A 21,233-nucleotide genomic window follows, 5' to 3' on the forward strand; every position below is an offset into this window, starting at 1 on the left:
CAAGACATGTGAGATGACTCCAATTTAGTCAACAGCAGGATCGGGACCCTAAATTGTGATATTTTTTCCATTAGCTACAGTGAGGAATCTCTCAAATATTTCTTGCTGGTCTTCTGTACATCCCACAGGTGTCTTAACAGAGTCAAAGCCCACTCTGTACATAACAATAACCTTCCATTTACTGAGAATTCCACGTACCCATCAATGTCACATTTACATGCACTGACTCATATAATCCTCACAGTTACTCACTGAGAGCTCACAGATGAGGACACGGAGGCCCAGAGAAGTTAAGACTTTGTACAAAAGGCCTCACAGCTGGGAAGCCCCTATGTGTGCGACTCTGGGGTCCCTGCTCTTAATTACCAAGCCATCGTGCCATCTCCCCCTCACTTCCTGCATGCTCCCCACTGCAGAGTTAATCCCAGCTCACGGTACCTTTAGGACAACCAAGTCATGGCATCCGTCATGCAGAGTGGTCCCATCTTCCTTCATCAGCTTCACATAGGACATGGCAAAGTTCTTTTCTCCTTTATCCTTGGCTGAAAATAGCATTGTTGAGGTCAGGAAAAAAAAAAGATACTTGGGCCACCCAATGATCCCACCCCTCTCCCCTTAGGGGTTTTGTAGAGATGCCATTTGGTTGGGCACTCACATTCCAGGGATGACCGATGTCGAAACATGAATCGCAGGTGGATCCTCTGCATGTCTTCAATAGGGACGGCCACCTCAACAGGCAGAAACCAGAGCTCAGGAGACAATGAGTTAAAGAGCCCTCCCCACTCCACCCCGCCCCCCGCAAAAGGCAGCCTGACCGTTTAACGTACAGTGCCGCGTGCTGATTTATTACCCAGCCATCAAGCCTGATGAACTGTAAATACATTACATAAGAGCTGGCTATGAAGAGAAAATAAAGTCCCAAATGTAATCCATTTGGCAAATTGCATTCCCAGCCAATGAAAAGAGATCTGTAAATTATAGTGAGGGAAAATGAATCTCTCCAAATTGATATAAAAGTCACATAACTTTAGCACAGGATTTAATGCACTGCAAACTGCACAGTGCACATTTTCCTGACGCACTCCAGAGTTTGGGCAGTTGCAGCAGGGCTTAGAGAATTAACAGTGCCCATTAGGGGGCTTGATGGGGGACTGTCATTTACGTAAATTAATAAAAATGCTTGAATCCAATCATATTCGGGAAAATCCTAGGCCTCAATCCCATCTTTGGTTTTTCCTCCAAGGACACTGGGCCAAGACAATCACCCCTTGGTCACCCAGTTTCACTGTCCAGTGAGTGGTCTGCTGTACCCTTGACTGAGGTGCTTTTGACCTGTCTCTGGACTATCCCACCTCCCAAAGCCCCACAGCAATCCCTGCATTATACAATTCAGGCCCAGACAGAGAAGCTTAGCTACCTGTGAGAAAAACCACTCAGATTTTCTGTGGATACTTTCCGCTCCAGAAAATGAAATTTGAGCCCAAAGAGGTCCACCACTTGTTTGTGTGTCTCAGAGCACAAGAACTGAGAGTCACATGGGCAGCTGTTGTCCAATTCATTCTTTCACTGCATATTGAATCAATACTATAAGCTACGATCATGTGAAGCACGGGCCATGCTGACGTAAGGCAGAGTCCCACTCAAAGAGCTCACGGCCCACACAGAGCAACACATAATTATCACCATGTGATGAGGGCTAGCAAAGAGATATAACTGGGGTACAAGAGAGCACAGAGAAAACAACCTGGTCCAACAGCTCTCTGACCCCAAAGCTGGGTAGGTCATCACTTTTAAGAGAGTGAGGACAGGGAGACCCACTGAGGAAAACAGGAATATAGGTGACAACGCAAGAACCACTGAGGTTTGAAGGGCTACCTCTGAAAGGGAAGTCTTATGAATATCTTCAGTTTGGGTTCAGAGCACAGAGTGAGTAAAGACTGCTATTAATTACAAGGCAGAGACATCTGAAGCCGTAATCAAGCTTCACTGTCCACTAAATTAATTCCGAACTCCACTTCCAATGCGTGATATTCCCTTCTGCTTCAGTGTGACAATCTGGTAATGCAAATATTTGTGGTTAATGCCACTTCCATCTGAGGTACCCTCCCAACAGTGTATCTACCGGGCATTAAATAGCTTTTTATAGCCTCACATTTGCTCCCAAGCTCTGTCACTCCTCACTGCTGAGTAGAACGACACAACTTGATGGCTTGGGCACAGTCCACAAGATCATCTGACGATGCCATGGTGGCTATAGCTGCCAGGCCGGTGAAGGGTGATCAAGAGAACCGGGCGGTCGCCCACTGGGCCACTACTTCCACTGCCTGACACACCACCGGAGACATGCTAGGCTACTGTTTCAGATCTTAGGGAGTCTTAGAGTCCCCCAACTATTATCATCATCATTATTATTACCTTGACTGTTTCCATCCACCGTGGCTGCTTGACTTGATAGTACACGACGGACCGATATTCATTCATAGGTTTGTCCCCGGCTCCCACGCAAATTGCATTCTGACCCAAGAAAAATGAAAAGAGAGAAAACACTATAAAATTGCCATTTTCTATGCTTGGGCAATTTTGGTCCCGAGGCCAAGGCTGGCCACAGGGCCTGGGATAACCCTGCCTTCTTTAAGCCTTCTGCCAGGTACCCTTCTACATTACGGATTTATACATGAATGTGCCGGGCCCTGGGAGCGACAGCTGCTTAACTATAGAAATTCTATTACTTGCATTCTGGAAACCACTGAAGCGCAGTTGGAGCTGACGTGGCTGCCCTATTGTCAACGGTAACCAGCCTTGGAGCTGCTGCGCGCTGCCAGTCTTATTAATTCTATTTGTTTCCTACATCTGAATTGCACAAAGTTACCAAACAGGCTCAGATCAGCCAAGCAGCAGCCCGTTCTGACGGGTTTCTGATGCTAACACACCCAGATGCTGGCGGGAGCTGGGCAAGCGGAGGGAGCTTGGGTTTCAGACAGACACACATGGGCAGAGGGGGCTAAAGGAGCCCACAGTTAGGGAGCATCTTCCAGGTACCAGGCCCACGCTAAGCACTGGGATGCGGGCATGAGTCAGAGAGTAGACCTGACACGAGGGCTCACAGTGTGGTGTAGGAATCATTACATGCACAGACAAATCACTAGGCAATGTGAAGTGATGACAGATACATGTATCCAGTTGTCCCTTGGTATCCACAGGGGCTTGGTTCCAGGGCCCTCCCTTCCCCGCCACTGATTAAAAAAAAAAAAAAATCCACAGATGCCCGTATCCCTTATATAAAACAGTGTAAACAGTGTAGCACAATTGGACTTCTGCATCTGCAGACGCAGAGCCTGCAGGCACAGAGGGCCGACTGCATAATACCACGGAGCACAGAGCAAGCATACCTACACAGGATATTTATTCTTAAAAAAATCACCCTCAGAGTAACAAGGAATTACCTTGCAATAGCGTATGCCAACCCCTAATTCTATCTCTGTGCTCATTCCAGTTGTTTGGCCCCAAAACAAGATCTAAGGTTGGGTCACTCAGAAGGGGCCTAAAGTTCAGTTTTTATACCAGAACAAGAGATTTCAACCTCAAGTCTTCAGAGATCTAGGGACATGGGATTGGTTTTGCAGCCCCAAGCCCCCAGACTACAAAACTGTGCGCCTCTGGGCACTTTTACGGTGAGAGAATCCATGACTCTCCCTAGATTCCATCAGATTCTCCAGTGGATTCCCCACCAGGCTGAAGGACCAAAGCTGGCCACTCTGGGCCCCTGGGAAAGCAAGCTAAGCTGCGGGAAGGAGAATTCTGTCCCTCTGTACTTCTGAGCTATAGGGAAAGAATGAGTTCGGTTTCAATATTGACTGATGCGACATATGGCCAGATCAAACCCATCTGAAAATAAGGCTACAGCATCCTTTCAAAACTTATCTCTGAAAAAACAAGGACAACCAGAGAACTGCAAATGAGGGAAGACATACAACTCTCTTAATTTTCAATGGTATGGAGCCTTTCAGAACTTCTTGAGGTGCTGAACTAAAAACATGCTTCCAAAGTTGTCCTCACCATTTAGAGAGTGCTTTGTGTCCAGCATTATGCTAAGCCCTTTACACGAACTGCCTCACTTAATTCAATCCTCACAACCGCCTCTGACGATTACTGTCATTATCCCCATTTCAAAACTGAGTAAACTGAGACCTTGAGAGGTTACGTCACTTGCCCCAAAAGGTACCAACGCCCGGACTACATCTCAGACCCTCTAATTCTTTGCCCAGTGTTCCCTCTGTAACAACCTAGATGCCTTCCAGCCTCCTAAGATTTATATCTAGTGACAATGATGGGCTTAGCACTTCTGTAGCTCAGCTGAATCCCACATAGCTTATAAAAACTGAAAATACACATGTATCTCTGGTGAGAGTAAACTGCTGTACAACATGCAGCTGAACCCCACAAAACTACCCTGATGATGAGAATTTCTGATTGCCTAAAGCTGGAGAAAACAGGCTCAGTGTTATTCTGAGAAAGACCTAAGACAGCTCCGTCCCTCACAACACTTCAGAGATAAAACCGAATGTCGCTGGGTGTGTAGAAGGAGCACTGTGACCAGGGACGGGGCCGGTTTTCAGGAAAATATAGATTTGTGCTTGTCTCCAGTGAACCTACTCAATAATTTCCCCTATTGCCCACCCCCATGGCTCCCTGTTAACAACGAGAGCCCCTAATTGGCTTCAGGTCAGTAGAAGGAAGCCTGGAAACTTTAATGCCGACTTGGCCTTGGTGGACACACTTCAGCAGGAGGAAAAATCAGGCTCCAGACACAGGTCTTGTTTACCTCGTAGGAATCACCTGAGGAATAAATGACACCAGCGGTGTGAACGCATTTTGAGAGCCAGGAAGTGCTTTAGGCTGACAAGGTCGGTCTTATCATGGGAAGATGCCAGTTGGTGTCCACGAGGCAGTAACCAAGCCTGCGACAGCTCTACCTTTCTGGTAATAGTGAACTTCGATGAACACCTGTTATGTCAATTACCTCAGCTGGCATTCACAAGAGTAAGGTGCCACTGCTGGTCTCAGTTTCAGACAGAGTCTCCTAGGCGTAGAGAGATTATGTAATTTGCTCCAGGTCATCCCGCCAATCCGGGCTGAGCTGGGCTTTCAGCCTGGATGCCTGGTCCCAGAGGTCATGTCTTAACCACTACACAGCACTGCCCCCCATGCCCTACCTCCAGCCCTGTAACCTGGCTGGTCTCAGAAGAGCAAAGGTTTCTCAGCCCGGCATCTGAGCATTTTTACTTCTTGAAATTGCTTTAGGTATCCCCACTGGATTGTCTGTTTGACCCCCTCAGATCCTTTCCAGGGCTTCAACCTGCAGTTGGTCTGCTTTTCCTAAATGTTACCTCCTTCCCGTTGCTGAGTATTTACTACATACCAGGTGCCTTACACCTACCATTTTGTATAAACAGCAACCTCACAAGGAAGAGATTATTATTCCTCTTTTATAGACATGTAAACTTGCCCAAGATCACACAGCTAATAGGAGGGGAGGGTGGGATTTGCCTGCTGTCAGTCTGATCTCAGAGCCCCAGCCTATTAGCTTCTCTGCTATGGGTCCTCCTGAGCAAGGTCGTTGAGACCCCAAAGTGAGCCAAGGACAAGTCTAACCTACTCTATCCTCCGACCCCACTCTTCCTAGGAGCGGGAGGACAGATCGATACCCCTAAAGGGGACTGTTCCCACCAACATCAAACAGGAACGTTTAAGTGTGCTGCCTGACACTTAATTAGGCAGTAATATTTATTTCTGCAGGTAGAGAAAGAAAAGCCTCCCACGGGCTTCCTTAGCAATTTTCAGTAGTCAACTGAACTCCCCCTAACTTCCCTCACAGATGAAACTGCAAATTATCGCTGTGCCCCACAGTTACCTCTCCATTTCTGCCCCCAAATTCCTGCCTATGTATTCACCTTTGATAAGTGCGTCCGTTCAGCCTGGTTGGGTGTGACACGAAAGGATGGCAGAGTCGGAAGTACAAATGGTTCAGAAATGGGATAAGAGGTCTGCTTTCCCATTAACCGTTCCTTCTAATTTGTCCTTCGGCAACATCGAGGGCAAGCACATCAGCGTTTTAAAAAATGAGGCTGAGGTTGAAAAGTTCTCCAACAGGTAGTTGGATAAAAATGACTTCAGGGCTTCCCTGGTGGCGCAGTGGTTGAGCGTCCGCCTGCCGAGGCAGGGGACGCGGACTATGCATTGGTGAAACCCAATTTCCCTTTCAGATAAAAACCCTCTGCTCTTCCTTTGTGTTTCTTTGAGCAAAGTGTCTCTTACTTATTTTATCTTTCAGAAAAGTTTCAAAATCCAACAAAAAGAGGATTAAGTTAAATCCTTGGATTTTGCTCAACTAGATATTAATTAATGGGACCAGTCTTTCCGAACAAGAAGGTAATTGCGATGATTTCTTTAAATTTAAAAAATAATTATGACTCTTCCCAGAATTTGATGGGAGTGGTTATTAGCCTCATTTTTTAAATGAGAAATAAACTGGAGGATTTTTTTAATGTACACGCATTAGAGTGAAGTGTTTAATAAGAGGGACTGGAACCTGAAATCAAACCCCATCTCTGCCATATACTAACCTTATGACCCTGGGAAAGTTGTCTCACTTGACAAAGGTTTAGTTTCCCCCTTTGTAAAAATGGGGAAAGTAACAGTAATGCGACCTACTTATCACAGTGCCTGGCATGTAGCAATGCCTCTGTGAATGCCAGTTATTCGTAGGTAGAGGGTAGCAAAACCTGCCTGAGCTCCAGGCCCCCAGGCTAAAGCAGAAGATCTATCAATATTCACAGCCCTACCCTCCGGTGCTATCTGATCACCTCCTGCGGCCTAAGAGGAATATCTGCCCACGCTGAAACTTCTGCTGAGAGCTGATTTTATTTTCAGCTAAGTACTCTGAAAGGAGACATTGAGAAGCAAAACCCTCCCACACACTGGACACAACTGCTGACAACCTTAAAGGAAATATAAGTAAATAAATGTAAACACACATGACAAATATTGTACAGGACATATGCTGTATAAATATAGCAATATGCTTTGCATTCTTGAATTCACTCTGCTGGCCCTCTGGAGACCAATTTACGGATAAGGCTTTCCACCAGAATGTCTGGCTGAGTGCTAGAGAGTTAGATTAAGTGTTGGGAATGTCTGTTTTGAGGACATCCTGAGTCTTCACACCAGCCCAAGGCTCTGTATTGATCCTTTTTCTTGCCATGGAATTTTGCCTGAATAAACCAGCTCAGTTTTCAATGAGAACAACATTTTAACTGTGAAAAGCTAACCTATAAACTGAGGTGCCAAGCAAAAAAAAGAAGAGGTCATGAAAGGAAAGGGACAGACACTGAAAAGCCAACTGCTTTGGTGTAAAGAAAGAACAACACCAGGTCTTATTACGGGCTACTGTGCCAGCCAAGCTCTAAAGGTGTAGATCGCCTTACTCAACACCACCCTGCAGCCCCTGGCATTTAGAGAGTAGGATCGGGAACGGGAAAAGAAAATCTTTATGAACAGAGGCACCCTAGGGCAGCCCTGTCACCCAGAGCAACAGCAGGGTCCCTTACAGGAAGCGTTTTGCCATCCTCCGCGCACACACACATGATCACTTCCACATTCCTCTGAGTGGTCTTGTTGTACTTGTCAAAGTCACCTTGTAAGAGAGTGATGTAGATGTCGTTCCTGACGTCCCCTGTGGCACAGGGAGAGAGACAACAGTTGGAGTCTGTGTAGCAGGAGAGGCACTGACTAGAGGGTGCGGGGAGTTGGGGAGCTTGTGGAAGTGCCACAGCTTGTCTGTTAATGAAGTTAAAATCAGAACGATTTGGAAAAGCATTTTTACTTCATCAGGGAGGCTGGAGCAGTAGGTAACAAGAGGATGGAGGAACAGTAGGAAATTATTTGCAAAAAGGGAGGTAGGATGGTCACCACTGGCCGTATTTTTTTCTCCATTAAAAATCATTTAATTTTCATCCTCTAGTGACACCTTCTGGGAAGGCAAAGGCAAACTCCAATTGGATTGATCTTGGTGCACGAATAACAACCACAGATGGTTCTCTCCGCAGATCTCTTACTGTGCAGAAGCAGACAGAATGACTTTCTGTGTCCGAGGAACAAGGATGGGGTGAGGGACGAGGTGTGGAGGGTCTTCAGGAATGGGGGGGTGAGAGCTGAAAACCCTACAGGGGAATGCACAAGGGACTGACGTCTCAGTGAAGCAGGCATAGATAAATTACACCACCAGTGGACCACCATGCAACTGTGGACAGAAGGGGTAAGTCAGCGAGGGTGGTTATGGACACAAGTCCTAGACTCAAGTTTAAGGCAAAGAGGGAAGTTTCAAAAGAGTGCTATCATGCAGTCCCATTTACTTTCTTTCATTACATACACATTTGGAAAATACGTATCGTGGTTACTTCTGGAGACAAAGATTTGAGAGAGCTTTTAAGGTTTCACTTTAAATCTTTTCATGCCATTTGGACATTTTACAATGAGCGTGGACTCTTTTGGTAATAAAAAAAATAGCTTAGCAATTTCAGAGAATGTCAGTATTCACCCCAGAAGGAGTGAAATTATTCCACGTGTAGTAAAGTGGAAAGGATGTCCATGATAAATTATTAAGTGAGAAGTGAGCTGCAGAACGCTATGTAAAGTATAATAAGTAATGGTATATAAAGTGTGGCTCCCATTTGTGGGGGCGTGGGTGCATGTGTGTATATTTATGTGTTTGTGTTTATTATGTGAATGCATAGAAGATTTTTGGATATACAACAATTGTTTTCAGTGGTTACCTTCAGAGAGAGAAATAGAGAAAAGCAGTAGAAAAGAAGTAGTTGACTTTTTAAAAAGAAAATGGATCACACTAGCTAGACCACCCCCAGCCCCGCCCAGGGGGAAGGAGAACCTGGCATGATGATCTCCGGGAAGCCCAGCTTCCTGGCCACCACGGTGGTCCTGTCCACCAGGTGTGGGTAGTCCTTGCGGATCTGAATGATGTCACCCACAAGCATCTTCATGGTCACCCAGAGGCCTGGAAGGGAACGCTCATGGTGAAGAGTCAACTTCAAGGTGTTCCCTCAGCCTCACCCTCCCATCATCTCTCCCCTTGGTCTCTCTCTGGAGGAGACCATGGAAGCAGAGACAAGCGGCCACAGATGCAGTGACCCAGCCCCGGGGGAGGATGCAAGGCAGGATGCAGAGGGGCTCTAGAGCAAGACACCTCCAACTTAAATCCCACAGGTTACTTCTGGCAGGATCAGCTTCTGTCAAATCATTGCACCCTTCTAAACCCAGACTTTGTAAAGTGGGTTTGATACCATCTATCTCACAGGACCGTGGGAAGGATGAAACTGAACAAGGAAACATTTTACAGTGCCTGACACAAAGGAGATAGGCTATACCAATTCCCTTCTTCTTTCAGGCACTAGGACATGCCTCCTTCTGCTTCCCATTTAGAGATTTCCAGCTCTGTAGACCACACTCCCCCATTCCTCACAATGGTCCGTCTGGAAGGAAGGCTATGTTTCCCAGGGTTTAGGAGCTTGATCTGTTTGCCACAGAATCAAGGGATCTCAAGCTGAAGTCAGGCCCAGCCCACTTGGCCTGTTGGCACTCTACCTTGCCCTCCGCTGTCTCCCTTGGAGGCTGTGACTTTGCCCAGCAGGCTGTGCAGGAAGTCATTCTCAGCTGTCACCCTAGAAAGGAAAAGAGAGCACAAAATACTTGCGTGGTACCCCCATGGGGTCCCTACCTTGTGGTTCCAGGAGCTCCAGAAAGCTGCCCAACCCCTCCATACACCTTAGGTGAAAAGTGAGCCTGCCCGTGTCAGCTCAGACAGTGTACCTGCCATCAAGAAGCACATCTCTCTTTTTCACAAAGCAACACGGCTCTGAAATTTGGGGAACACCAATGCTACAAGTAGAGGCCATTTTTATTCCTAGGAAGACTCTTAAAAAGGAAGGATTCCCAAGCCCTCAAAATGAGTGTCTGCTCAGCAAGGTGGAAAAGGCTTTAGCTGCTCATGCTAAGTTCTAATCCCATGACTTAGAGTCACTGACCTCATTATCTGTAACAAAACACCGTCCTCCTTAGACAAACAAGGACAAAGTTCTGAAACTACGGATCCTGCTTTCTCAAACTTGTTTTAGATCAAGGAAAGGATATTCACCCTCCTCACTACCCTCCTCTAAAGTCATGGATATCTCTACCCGCAAGAATTAGGTTCTGATTTCCTGTTATATGCTCCTGATACGCTGCTGCTTCACAGCTTCATGGTCCCTGTCATACTTAGTCTTTTGTTCATTTAATTCTGCATCTAAACATAAGCTTCAGGAAGAAAGGGCCACGTCGACCTTGTTCCCCACCTCATCCCCCCACGCCTGGCACAACGCCCGGCTCTCTGCCAGCCTTCAGTCAAAGTCCGTTGAATAAATAACATCTGATGAACGAATAGGTGAGAAGCTGGTTGGTTTTTTTTTTTCACCCCAAATTCATAGTTCATCTAAGGGTTCAATCTTGGTGGTGTACATTCAATAGGTTGGAACAAATCTATAACAACATATGTCCATCCCTCCCACACTCCTGATAACTACTCATCCCTTTGTTGTCTCCATAGTTTTGCCTTTTCCAGAATGTTATATAGTTGAATCATACAGTATGTAGCCTTCTCAGATTGGCTTCTTTCACGTGTAATACACATTTAAGGTTCCTCCATGTCTTTTCGTGGCTTAATAGCTCATTTCTTCTTAGTTCTGAATGGTATTCCATTGTCTTGAACGTACCACAGTTTATTTATCCATTCACCTACTGAAGGACATCTTGGTTGCTTCCAAGTTTGGGCAACTATGAATAAAGCTGCTATAAACATTTGTGTGCAGGTTTTTGTGTGGACATATTTTCAACTTCTTTGAGTAAATACCAAGAAGCATGATTGTTGGATCATATGGTAAGAGTATGTTTAATTTTATAAGAAACCAACACACTGTCTTCCAAAGTGGCTGTGCCATTCTGCGTTCCCACCAGCCATGGGTAAGAATATCTGTTGCCTCACATCCTCACCAGTATTTTGGTGTCGTTAGTGTTCTGGATTTTGGCCACTCTGATGGGTATGTAGTAGTTCTCTCACTGTTGTTTTAATTTGCATTTCCCCGATGACATTTGATGCGGAACATCTTTTCACGTGCTTATTTGCCATTTGTATATCTACTTTGGTAAGGGGTCTGTTAAGGTCTTTGCCCCATTTTTAAATTGGGTCATTTTCTTATGGTTGATTTTTAATATGTCTTTGTATAAGCTGCTTGGTTTTGAATGCCTCAGCACTGAGACCATCATTCTCAACCTGCCCTCCTCCTGGGAGGTCCTGTCTGGGCTATCATCAACTCAGGGAATCAGTTCACCCTGCTTTTGTGTGGCCCTCAATCAGAAAGGATGTGGTTTCAGAGAATGGAAAGAAATGGGAAATCTCTCACGGGTGAAAAGGGATGAAGTGCTGCTTTTCTTCATCACTCTCTGCTTTCCCCTTGATGATGTCTGTTATATCCATAACTAGAAAGAAAAGAGAAATGAATTAATGGTTTAAGCCCTCTTGCTCCCAGGAAAGGGTAACAATGGGATGAGCTTGTAGGGCAGGAGGCTGGGACAGGAAAGCCTAAAAAGGCAAGCAAGCCAGCGTGAGACAATATACAGACAGCAAGGATTCATCACAGGCAACAACTGGCAAACGCCTCTGGGCAAACCGGGCTGGGAGGTCAACAGTCAGCGAAGCATCCAAGAACCCAGGGCTTGGCAGAGGCCAAAAGGAAAGAGTCAGAGCCGTGCTTATGGAATTAAGCTTATGGAATTAATTAGGTTTGGACCTGACATATTTGTACGGGATGTTTACTGTGCTGACAAAACCCAAGCGCGGTGACTCCCTGTGGCATCTGAAGACTCATTCACCCTCTTTTCGTAAACGTGCACAGACACGTTATCTGTGGATCCTTGAACCCTGCATTTCCAGAGGGATCCTCTGAATCCCTCTGAAACTTCTTCTTAAATCAGCCACTGAAGGTCCATAAAAAACCAAGGTAAAGAACTCCTGCACTAGAGCAGGGATTATAGAAATGGGGGCAGGGGGAGGAGCACTGAGACATGCTAGCCAAATAGAGCCAAAACCCTAGTAGCATGAAATTCCTCAAACACTCCAGGCCCCAGTCAGGGAGCCATTAAAACTGCTTGGGTAATAATCAACTAGTGATTGCATCTAGCTCAAGAGAGGAGTTAGGGAACTGAAAGAAGGAGGGGAAACTGTTATTTGAACCTGACCAGCATCCATTCTCTCCGATGAACAGAACCCCCCCTTGCCCAATCTCAGTGAGAATGATTTGGGTAGAACCATCTCCCTCTGGCTCCAGAGTTTTTCATACTGTAAATTCAATTGAGTTCCTGGATCCAGCTATGCCTGAAGCAATCTATTCCTAAACCTTTCAGTTACACCAGACTGCTGTCACCTGAAACCAAAAGAGAGAGCCAGCTACACCTGGAGACAAAGACACACTTTGCAGTAAGGCTGAAGGACCCTCACTGCCTTAACAGGGACATTGTGATGCCAAATGTGTCCCTCATATAGAATCAGAGAATTTAGACCAAGTCATGGATCAACCACGTCCAAGTCCCTCATTTTGCAGATAATGAAACTAAGGCCCTGGGGAATAAGCTTGTCCAAGATCGCCTAGCTAGCTAGCTAGCAATAATGCTAAGTTGAAACACCAGCTGGCTCAGTATAAGCTAACTTCTTCCGCTTCGCCACTTTGCAAGCAGTGCAAGGGGACTCACTGGACAGCCAGCTGGTTTGTGATAACAGAAGATCAGGGTGTCCTGAAGTGAGAAACCTGAAACACTGGGTTTAGATATGGTATACAAGGATTATAAATGGTACACAACTAAAATGTTATACTTTAATAAAAAGAAGTAAAACTCGCATAACAAATTGCTATTTCCACAGGTATTTAAATTGTCTTTTAAGAAAAAAAATGTACTTCAGTTTAAATAAAGAAGGTTCCTTAAGAGAAAATATATTGGGTAAATAATAGTGCAACTGATAGTCAAATATAACAAAAACTGTAAAAGTGGGACAAGAATGCTGAAGTCTTGGAAACCCCCAAGGGAGTTAAGGCTTGGAAAGAAATGTGGAGGTGATGCTGCTCTCAAGCAGCCTCATTCGGTTATGCCAGCTCTCCACACGTCCACTTCCAGCTGGAATTTATATGTGTGGTGGGTGACTCATTCTGTGTAACTGCATTTCCTGTCCTGGATATTTTTTTAAAAATGATTTGCTCCTCATAATTAGATCCCACCCATATTGTTCTTCCTTTTTCACTGTGCTGGGGAGTGAAGGTGCCAACTGCTCAGACTGCACTGTGGTCCCAGCGCTCTGCTCCAGACACGGGGATTCCATCATTCACCGTCTTCATCATAAATCTAGACTTAGTTACCAATTATTTTGATTTAGTCACAAGAAATGTAGGTATTAGGGGTTGCCTGGCCTAAGTTTTTGAGGGGGGGAGGGCAAGGAGGAGAGCGAAAGAAAAAAAATCTTCAAAATTCAGTCATATAAAATGTGCACTCCAGTAACAGTTAGTGCTGTGTGGTGTGTCATTACCTGCCACCCCAAAAGGCCGCCTCAGTCCCTGCGTGCATTTCTTTGTGTTCGTATCCTTAAGGTCCATCTTCCCAACTCGGACTATTTGACAAATCAAGTAAATTTTATCCCTGTTGAGGTCTTTGTTTCCAAGATCCTGTAAGGCAGGAAACGAACAGTTACACATCATGTGTCTAATGAACAAAAAGTAGAAAAGCAAACTCAGTAATAGTAAATTCTGGGGGTGGGGGGAGGTTGGTGCTCAGCACTTAGCATACGTGGACCAACCATACAGTTAGTCCTGGGAAAGGTGGAAAACAAAGCTATCACCCCCGTTTCACACATAAGAAAGGTGAGTTTTGGAAAGGAAACTGGGTGACAGGGCTCTGGTGTTCAATCCCGATTCTTCCACCTCAAACTGATGGGAAGAGAAGGATAGAGGTACAGTATCAGTTGTATAGGTAGCCGTCTCTATATACCAGCTGATGTATCCAAAAATAGCATTTGCTGCAAATGACTCCATCCACCTGGTCACTGCTCAGCACCTCTGAGGGAGAAGGCAAAAGGAGGAAGGAAGAATCCTAACAATCACCGTTTACTGAGCACCTAATGCATGTATATCACTCGGGGTTGGGTTGTCGTGACACCAAACAACCCCAATATCCGAGAGCTTCGAACACAACAGGGCTTATTTCCAGCTCAGGCTACCGGTCCAGTGCAGGGGGGCGGGGGCTCCACTCACTCACTCTGGGCCCCTGGCTGATGGAGGATCTATCCTGTCACAATAGGTGCACTCACTGTCCCCAGAGCAGGGGAAGGTAACGGGGCAAATCACTCACTGGCTCTTAAAGCTCCCACCCAGAAGAGAGGCATATCACTTCCGCTTCCATTTCAGTGGCCAAAGCAAGGGCCGCGGCCACACCTAACTGCAAGGGGGACCGGGAATTACACTCAACTGTGGGCTCAGGAGGAGCAACGCTGAAACCGTGATCTACGCTGACGTCACAAGCCCTGTGCTCAGTGTTGCACACATCATCGTCTTATTTGATCCTTCACAACATCCAAAGTCCCATCACTAACACTATTACTGCAGCCCCATTTGACATATGGGGAAACTGAGACACAAAGAAGATAAGGGTCTTCCCCGAGGACATGACCTCAGTCCTTGCAGACACTGTCTGGTCCCTCTGACCCCAAAGTCCATCCACTTAACCACCACAATACATTTCTTTCACCATCCAAAGGCACACAGGAGGGGAAACCACCTGGACTACCTCAGCATTCAAGTGCCCTGCTCAAATCTAAAAGCTTCAGTGTTCCTGGCACCCCCTGCCAGCTGAGATCAGCTGGAGAAGGGATGTCAAGGCATGTTGTTGGCATCACAGCAGAGATCCCTGGGCCTGGCCTCACTAGAGAATAGTCGCTTCTCTTCTGAGTTAATCCTCACGCAGGCATAGGTACTGGGAGCAGCCTGTCAGCTGACATCAGAGCCAGGGCCTGGGTAAAGCAGCCGTCCCCAGCCTCTCACTGTGGCTGGCGTGGGAAGAAGAGGGAGGGGTGTGCAGAGTCTCTGGGAACAAGACATGGCCTCAAAGTGGTCCACAGCTTCCTGCGTGGGGGTTTATGTGCCAACGTGGACAGGCTATGTGCCTAGTTGCCTGATCAAACACTAGTCTAGATGCTGCTGTGAGGTATTTTGTAGGTCTGATTAGCATCTACAATCAGTTAACTTTAAGTAAAGGACACACCTTCCATAACGTAGGTGGGCCTCATCCAATCAGTTGAAGGTCTTAAGAACAGAACGCGAGGTTTCCCAGCGAAGAAGGAATTCTGCCTCGAGACTAGAGCATAGAAATCCTCCCTGAGTTTCCAGCCTGCCGTCCAGCCCTACAGATTTCAAACCTGTCAGCCCCCACAATCACATGAGCCAAATCCTCACAACAAATCTACCTATTTACGTCTCTTCCTGGTTCAACTTCCCTGGAGAATCTTCACCGATACAAGGGCTGTCCTTTCAAAGCTGGAGGAATGGACAGCTGCTTCTCCACTCTCCCAAGTCTCCCCACTGGGCAGGGAGAGAGGGAAGGTAGGGGAGAGGCGGCTTTCTGACCGAGGAAGTCCCTCCATTCATTTGCATTTCCCGCCTTGCCCAGCAGGCAGCTGAGTTTGAGATTCCAATTATCTCACATCCAGATGGTGGGACAGCCTCTTCTCTGTCCTGCCTGACTCCTTCCTCCAACCCACCCTGAAATCCCCCTGATACTCATCTTTACGAGCCACGTTCATCATTTCATTTCTCTCCCTGCAACAATGTTAATAGCTCGACATATGCTACCCTGTTAGTGCTAGTTTTCCCCAGCTGACATGAAATATCCTAGACAAAATATATTTCCAGCTGTCCTATCCCACTGATTCCCCATTATTCTCAGCATGCAAGTACTCTATTTTTGTCACAAAGATTTCTTTATTGTTCCACAAACACACAATGTTCACTTTCGACTCTAGATCTTTCTTCCTAAGCCCCCAATCTGTACCTCCACCTCTAAAGTTTACCCCTTATTCCTCTATATATCCAAATCCTTTCCATCCCTAACAGCTCAAGTCCTGCTTCCCTCACAAAGACCTCCATCCCTAATTACTTCCCTCCTCCCATTAGGATTTTTTGTATTTTTGAAATATCTATATTGGTATCTTTCAGAGGCATTCCAGAGACACAGGAGCCCTGCCACCTGACAGGTTCCTTCCTAAATGTTATGGGATGAATTATGTCTCCCCCAAACTCATATGCTGACCCCTTCATGTCTCAGAATGTGACTGTATTTGGAGACAGGGCATTTAAAGAGGTGATTAAGCTAAAATGAGGTCATTAGGGTAAGCTCTAATCCAGTATGACTCGTGTCCTGATAAGAAGAGGAGGTTAGGACACAGACACGCCGAGGGATGGTCACAGGAACACACAAGGAGAAGGTGGCCATCTGCAAGCCAAGGAGAGAGGCCTCAGAAGACACCAACACTGCCAACACCTTGATCTTGGACTTGCAGCTACGGGAACTGTGAGAAAATACATTTCTATTGTTTAAGCCACCCCGTCTATGGTACTTTGTAATGACAGCCCTAGCAAATTAACACACTAGATAACTATTTAAGATTCCTAGGTAAGTCCTTTTCCCACTCCTCTTCTCTGAAAAAATTTCACTTGCTCAGAAGAAGACACCAGACCTTTAAGAGCTTCCTCATCAGAGGCCCTTGGTACTAGAGAAGCTTATTGCTATGAGAGCAAAGTAAAAATGCTTGAACACAGGTCATTCTCTGGAGAGTGTATAAACAGGCCATCTCAGAACTAGGCTTCAGTCTGCGGTATCTCCCAATCATTCTCACTCGGGCCTCACAAAACTCAGACATTTGGGGCCGCTGAGACACGAAACTTAAAACACGCGTTACCTGATGTAGTCATTTCATTAGTGTTCCTTTTACTGTTCAGTCTTGTCCCCCATGTGTTAGCAGCAACCCCCAAACTGGGCAAAGTCTTAGGAAACCTCGCGGTATGTGCGCTTTCCTCTTACAGGGCCACAGGGGGTGAATGGTCATAAAGCAGACGGAAGGGAAAATCCACCGTCAGCCCAACCCACGTGCCAGCTCCTTGGGCTCTGCCTTCAAAGAGGAGACTAGGAAGAGCTGACATCCAGAGACAAGAGAAATGAGGCCAGCAAGGCATGTGCCTGCCGAGTAGTATCTCATGTCTAAAACATCACCTCAATGCCCAACTGAAAGTAATTCCCAGTCAAACGCCATCACATCACCCTGTTTTAATTATCTACATGGCATGGATTGCCTTCTAAGATCTCTCTTGTTTATTTATTCATTCCATTATTTTCTGAATTCCCCCCATCACACCCTGAGGGCAGGAGCCTATCAGCTTACTCACTGCTGTATCCCCAGACACAGCACAGAGCTTACACACAGTAGGTGCTCACTGGGTAGCACTTGAATCAATAAAAGAAGCTAGAGCACTGTGACGTTCCTTGTCCTGAAATGAAGATTCCCATCATTTCAAGGGAAGGAAGTGTCAACCCATTAAACCAGTCAACCAAGGCTCTCAAGTTCGTTTGCCGTGTGAAGAAGAGGTGGTGGCACAGGCAGAATTCCACAAAGGCAGGACCACATTCTCATTATTAGTGAGCGACACAAATTTACTGATGACCTTTCCTGCACGTTTACATCATGAATTGGTTCTCTGCAAAATGAACCACTGATGGATTCCCTGTCCCTCTCCCTCTTGTGAAACATCTGTCTCTTGGTTTAATCAGGAAGCCCCGTGGGACTCTCCTATTTATCAAGAAAATAAATAGGCTCCTCCTTCTAACTAATAATAGACAAACGGCACCAAGCCGAGGCACATTTATATATGCCAAGAAAACTTTGTCTAAGCAATTAGGATCTATGATCTTTTCCATGCCCCTAGCCCATTTTTTCAGGAAATAACAAACAAAATAAATCAGCTGCACTCCAATCTAATTGTAACATAACATAAGACATAGAACTTAATGGCTTGTAACTGGAAAATTATTGTGGAGCAAGGTAGGGTAATCCAGCATGTCGGTCACTCTGTAATGCCCAAACCCCTCCCTCGCTCCTCCTCTGTAATCTCTCTTGCTAACACAGGTGACACAGTGAAAAATCTCATAAATGCTCTTCTCCCCAGAGGCGCTTGCAGAAAACACCAATATCCTCAGATATCTTAAGATCATACTCTGAACACCACTCGGTGAAAACAGAAGAGAGGGGTTTCTGCTGGAAATGATAACTCTTATCTCCTTCTTTCCACTGTTTCTCCTTTCTAGAACTAAAAAGCCAGTTCACTCTGAGAAATAAATCATCCAAATAGCAACTGATTTCAACATTTCTCTGTTACGTCTTGCCTGGTGAGTATTGGTATTTAGAAGGATGATCCCAGGGAATCGTAAGATCTTTAGTCATCTATGACTTAATTATGTTCAGAATGTCTAATTTACCAAGGCAGTCAATGTTCTAGGAAGGTCTTTTTTAATCTAATGTATTTTGGAAAGGTTTTTCACGTAGACATTATTGCTGGAAGAGGCTTGTGCTTGTCTACACAGTGCTCTGCATTGTGTACACATGAGTAAGATAGGGAGTGAGGAAGAGAGAGCAAGGAGGAGATCCATCTTCCCAATAGCTTCCTTTTACAGAAAGCCCAGAACACAGCTCTGCACCAAGGCCACGCTCCCTCCTGAGCACCTGACCAGCCCCATCTCCAAGATCATGTCCGTGAGTATGGGATGTGGTACAAGAGGGCAGTGCACACCTACCGTGAAGACCACCTTCAGGTTGTTGAGCATCTCAATCTCCTTTGGGAAGCCCCTGCTGCCCCATCGCACCAGGTAGTTCTCACTGTGGGAAGAGGGGTGGCAACCCATTACTGCTAGAGGTCTCAATGTTCATAAGGTAAAAATATTCACCAAGCCTCTGCTATGAGCCCAACACCAAGCTGGCAACTGGGGACATGGGAGTGTCTGAGACAGGCTCTCCCTGTCTGTCCCTCCCTCCAGGAGATCACAGTCCCGTCAGGGAGACAGACGTTAGACAGGCAGGGGTAAGGAATTACTAACACTTGGTATTCACAACCTCTTTCCCTCCGCCATCCAGTAAGCAAATTCTAACCCAGCTATTTAATATTTTCGAAGAGCAGCAGCATTCTCTGTAGAGGTGACAAAGAGTGGCAGAAGTGAGAGGGAAAGGATTTTTGTACGTTTTGCTGGGCATTAAGAATGTATTTGTCCTTCCCACCCTATTCCCCTTTCAAGATTGAGTAAAGATCTGCATTATTTTAAATTATCCATTAGCTGTCGGACCGCTTCCCTGAAGGAATGTCACACTGTGCTGGACCATAGAGGGCCTTAGCCATTATCTGAGATACACTTAAGTAATGATTTAAATGCGGTCGTGGCAACTATTTATATGCAATCATGCTACAAAGAAAAAGTTCAGGATGTTGTGAGAATGTATTATCAGAAGAACCATGCCTAGGCTGGGTGGTTAGGGAAGTCTTTGCTAAGGATGTGACATGTAAATAAAGTTGGTCAGGAAAAAGAGAGAGTGGGAAAGGGAAATGTTTCAGGCAAAGCAAACATGCGTGCAAAGGCCCTGAGACAGGACGGAGCTTGATGCACCTAAAAGACAGATCCAAGGGGAAAATGGTAAGAGAACAATTAGAAAGATGGGCCAGCCCATGTAGGCTTTATAGGCCATTCAAGGATTTTGACTTGATCCTGATAGTAATGAGAACCCACTGACAGGTTTTATGAAGGGCAGTCACACAGTTCTGACATCTGATCATTTATCAATACACATCTTCTAGCAATCATACACACAACCCTGTGTGGTTCATACTAGTCAGTCTAGCTGCATCGACAAGATCAGGAAATCTAGCATTCTTTAACTTAGGAGAAGCTTGGTAGAGTTTGCTGAGTTGAGTCATTCAGTTTTCCATGCCATCCAGGAGCATATAGTTGGTTCTAAATAAATGCCCGTTATCTTGAATCAGGATACAAACAAAATGAAACTCAAAAACCAAGTCAGCCCAAAAAAGGCATAATAAGAGAATTCAGCAAAGTGCCTTCTTTTTAGAGGTTTGTTCTCTCTGATGCCTTGTTTTTTTCTCTCCACTCACCCCTAGAAGACTATTAAGAGCAGTCTGAGCAAGGTTCAAGGGGGAAATAGAACTCACAACAAAAAGAAAACTGTCCCAGATTAACCAATGTTTAAAATTTAATCAAGTTAAATGTACTTTTTTTTTTTTTAGTAAGATCTAAAATTTTTAGTGGAATTTTCAGCAAAATAACCAAGAAGCCTCCAAGGCTCCATCCCCACCCCCAAAATTGTTTTAATTATTTCCCATTGGTTATTTCTGGACTGTCATAGTGAAATACCTGGGTATTTCCCAGGACCTTTAATCACATGTGGCATGTCCAGTAGAGAACTAGCCTGCTAGGTCTAAACACTAGGCACCAGCAATTTTCTTCTAGGGGAAAGAGAATCATAAATCAGAAAAGCAATTTAGAGGGCTGAGCTGGCCCCATCTGTCTTTGCCCAGGAAGACCTGGGTGGTAAATCTGAAGGCCTACTGGCACCCAGACAGGTAAGACCTCTTCCACATGACACCCTCCTCAGGGGAAGAGGGAGAACCATTCCAACTCTTTCTTGAGCTCCTTTTGGAAATTAGCCTTGCCACTGGCCTGATGCCTGAACTGCTTTCTTTTTCGTACTATCAAAATTTATCTTAACTTTCCCAAACCAAATCTCTGCAGGCATCCATTGGAATCGGACCATCGTACATCCCAATATTGAAAGGCTGGTCCCAGCCAGATTCTCCCCAGCTCACATCTGGGCCACACTGAGGATGCCCTAACTTGCCTGTGGCTCACTGTGTGTACACGCTGGCTAGGGAAGGCAGGAATATGGAGAAATTTGGTTTCTTAGGGAGAGAACAGCTACCCAGAGTCAGACCGACTTGGGGAGTGCTTCCAAGTTCCCCTGCCCCTTTCCTGTATCATGCCTC

At 45.7% G+C, this 21,233-nt stretch overlaps 1 protein-coding gene across 1 annotated transcript in view; it reads right to left on the bottom strand.

Annotated features, from left to right (window-relative positions):
* The window catches only part of DOCK2 (dedicator of cytokinesis 2), a 408,357-nt gene that overhangs the window by 341,970 nt on the left and 45,154 nt on the right, over positions 1-21,233 (bottom strand). The window contains exons 9-17 of the mRNA XM_024753337.1: positions 18,985-19,066; positions 13,679-13,814; positions 11,508-11,583; positions 9,658-9,734; positions 8,945-9,070; positions 7,608-7,732; positions 2,416-2,514; positions 656-728; positions 439-542 (exon numbers count right to left, since the gene is read on the bottom strand). Coding sequence (XP_024609105.1) covers positions 439-542; positions 656-728; positions 2,416-2,514; positions 7,608-7,732; positions 8,945-9,070; positions 9,658-9,734; positions 11,508-11,583; positions 13,679-13,814; positions 18,985-19,066 — 898 coding nt within the window. The remainder of the gene's footprint in view (positions 1-438; positions 543-655; positions 729-2,415; positions 2,515-7,607; positions 7,733-8,944; positions 9,071-9,657; positions 9,735-11,507; positions 11,584-13,678; positions 13,815-18,984; positions 19,067-21,233) is intronic.

Source organism: Neophocaena asiaeorientalis, unplaced genomic scaffold (genome assembly GCF_003031525.2).
Source record: "Neophocaena asiaeorientalis asiaeorientalis breed wild unplaced genomic scaffold, Neophocaena_asiaeorientalis_V1.1 scaffold268, whole genome shotgun sequence".
In the NCBI taxonomy this organism is placed as follows: Eukaryota; Metazoa; Chordata; class Mammalia; order Artiodactyla; family Phocoenidae; genus Neophocaena; species Neophocaena asiaeorientalis.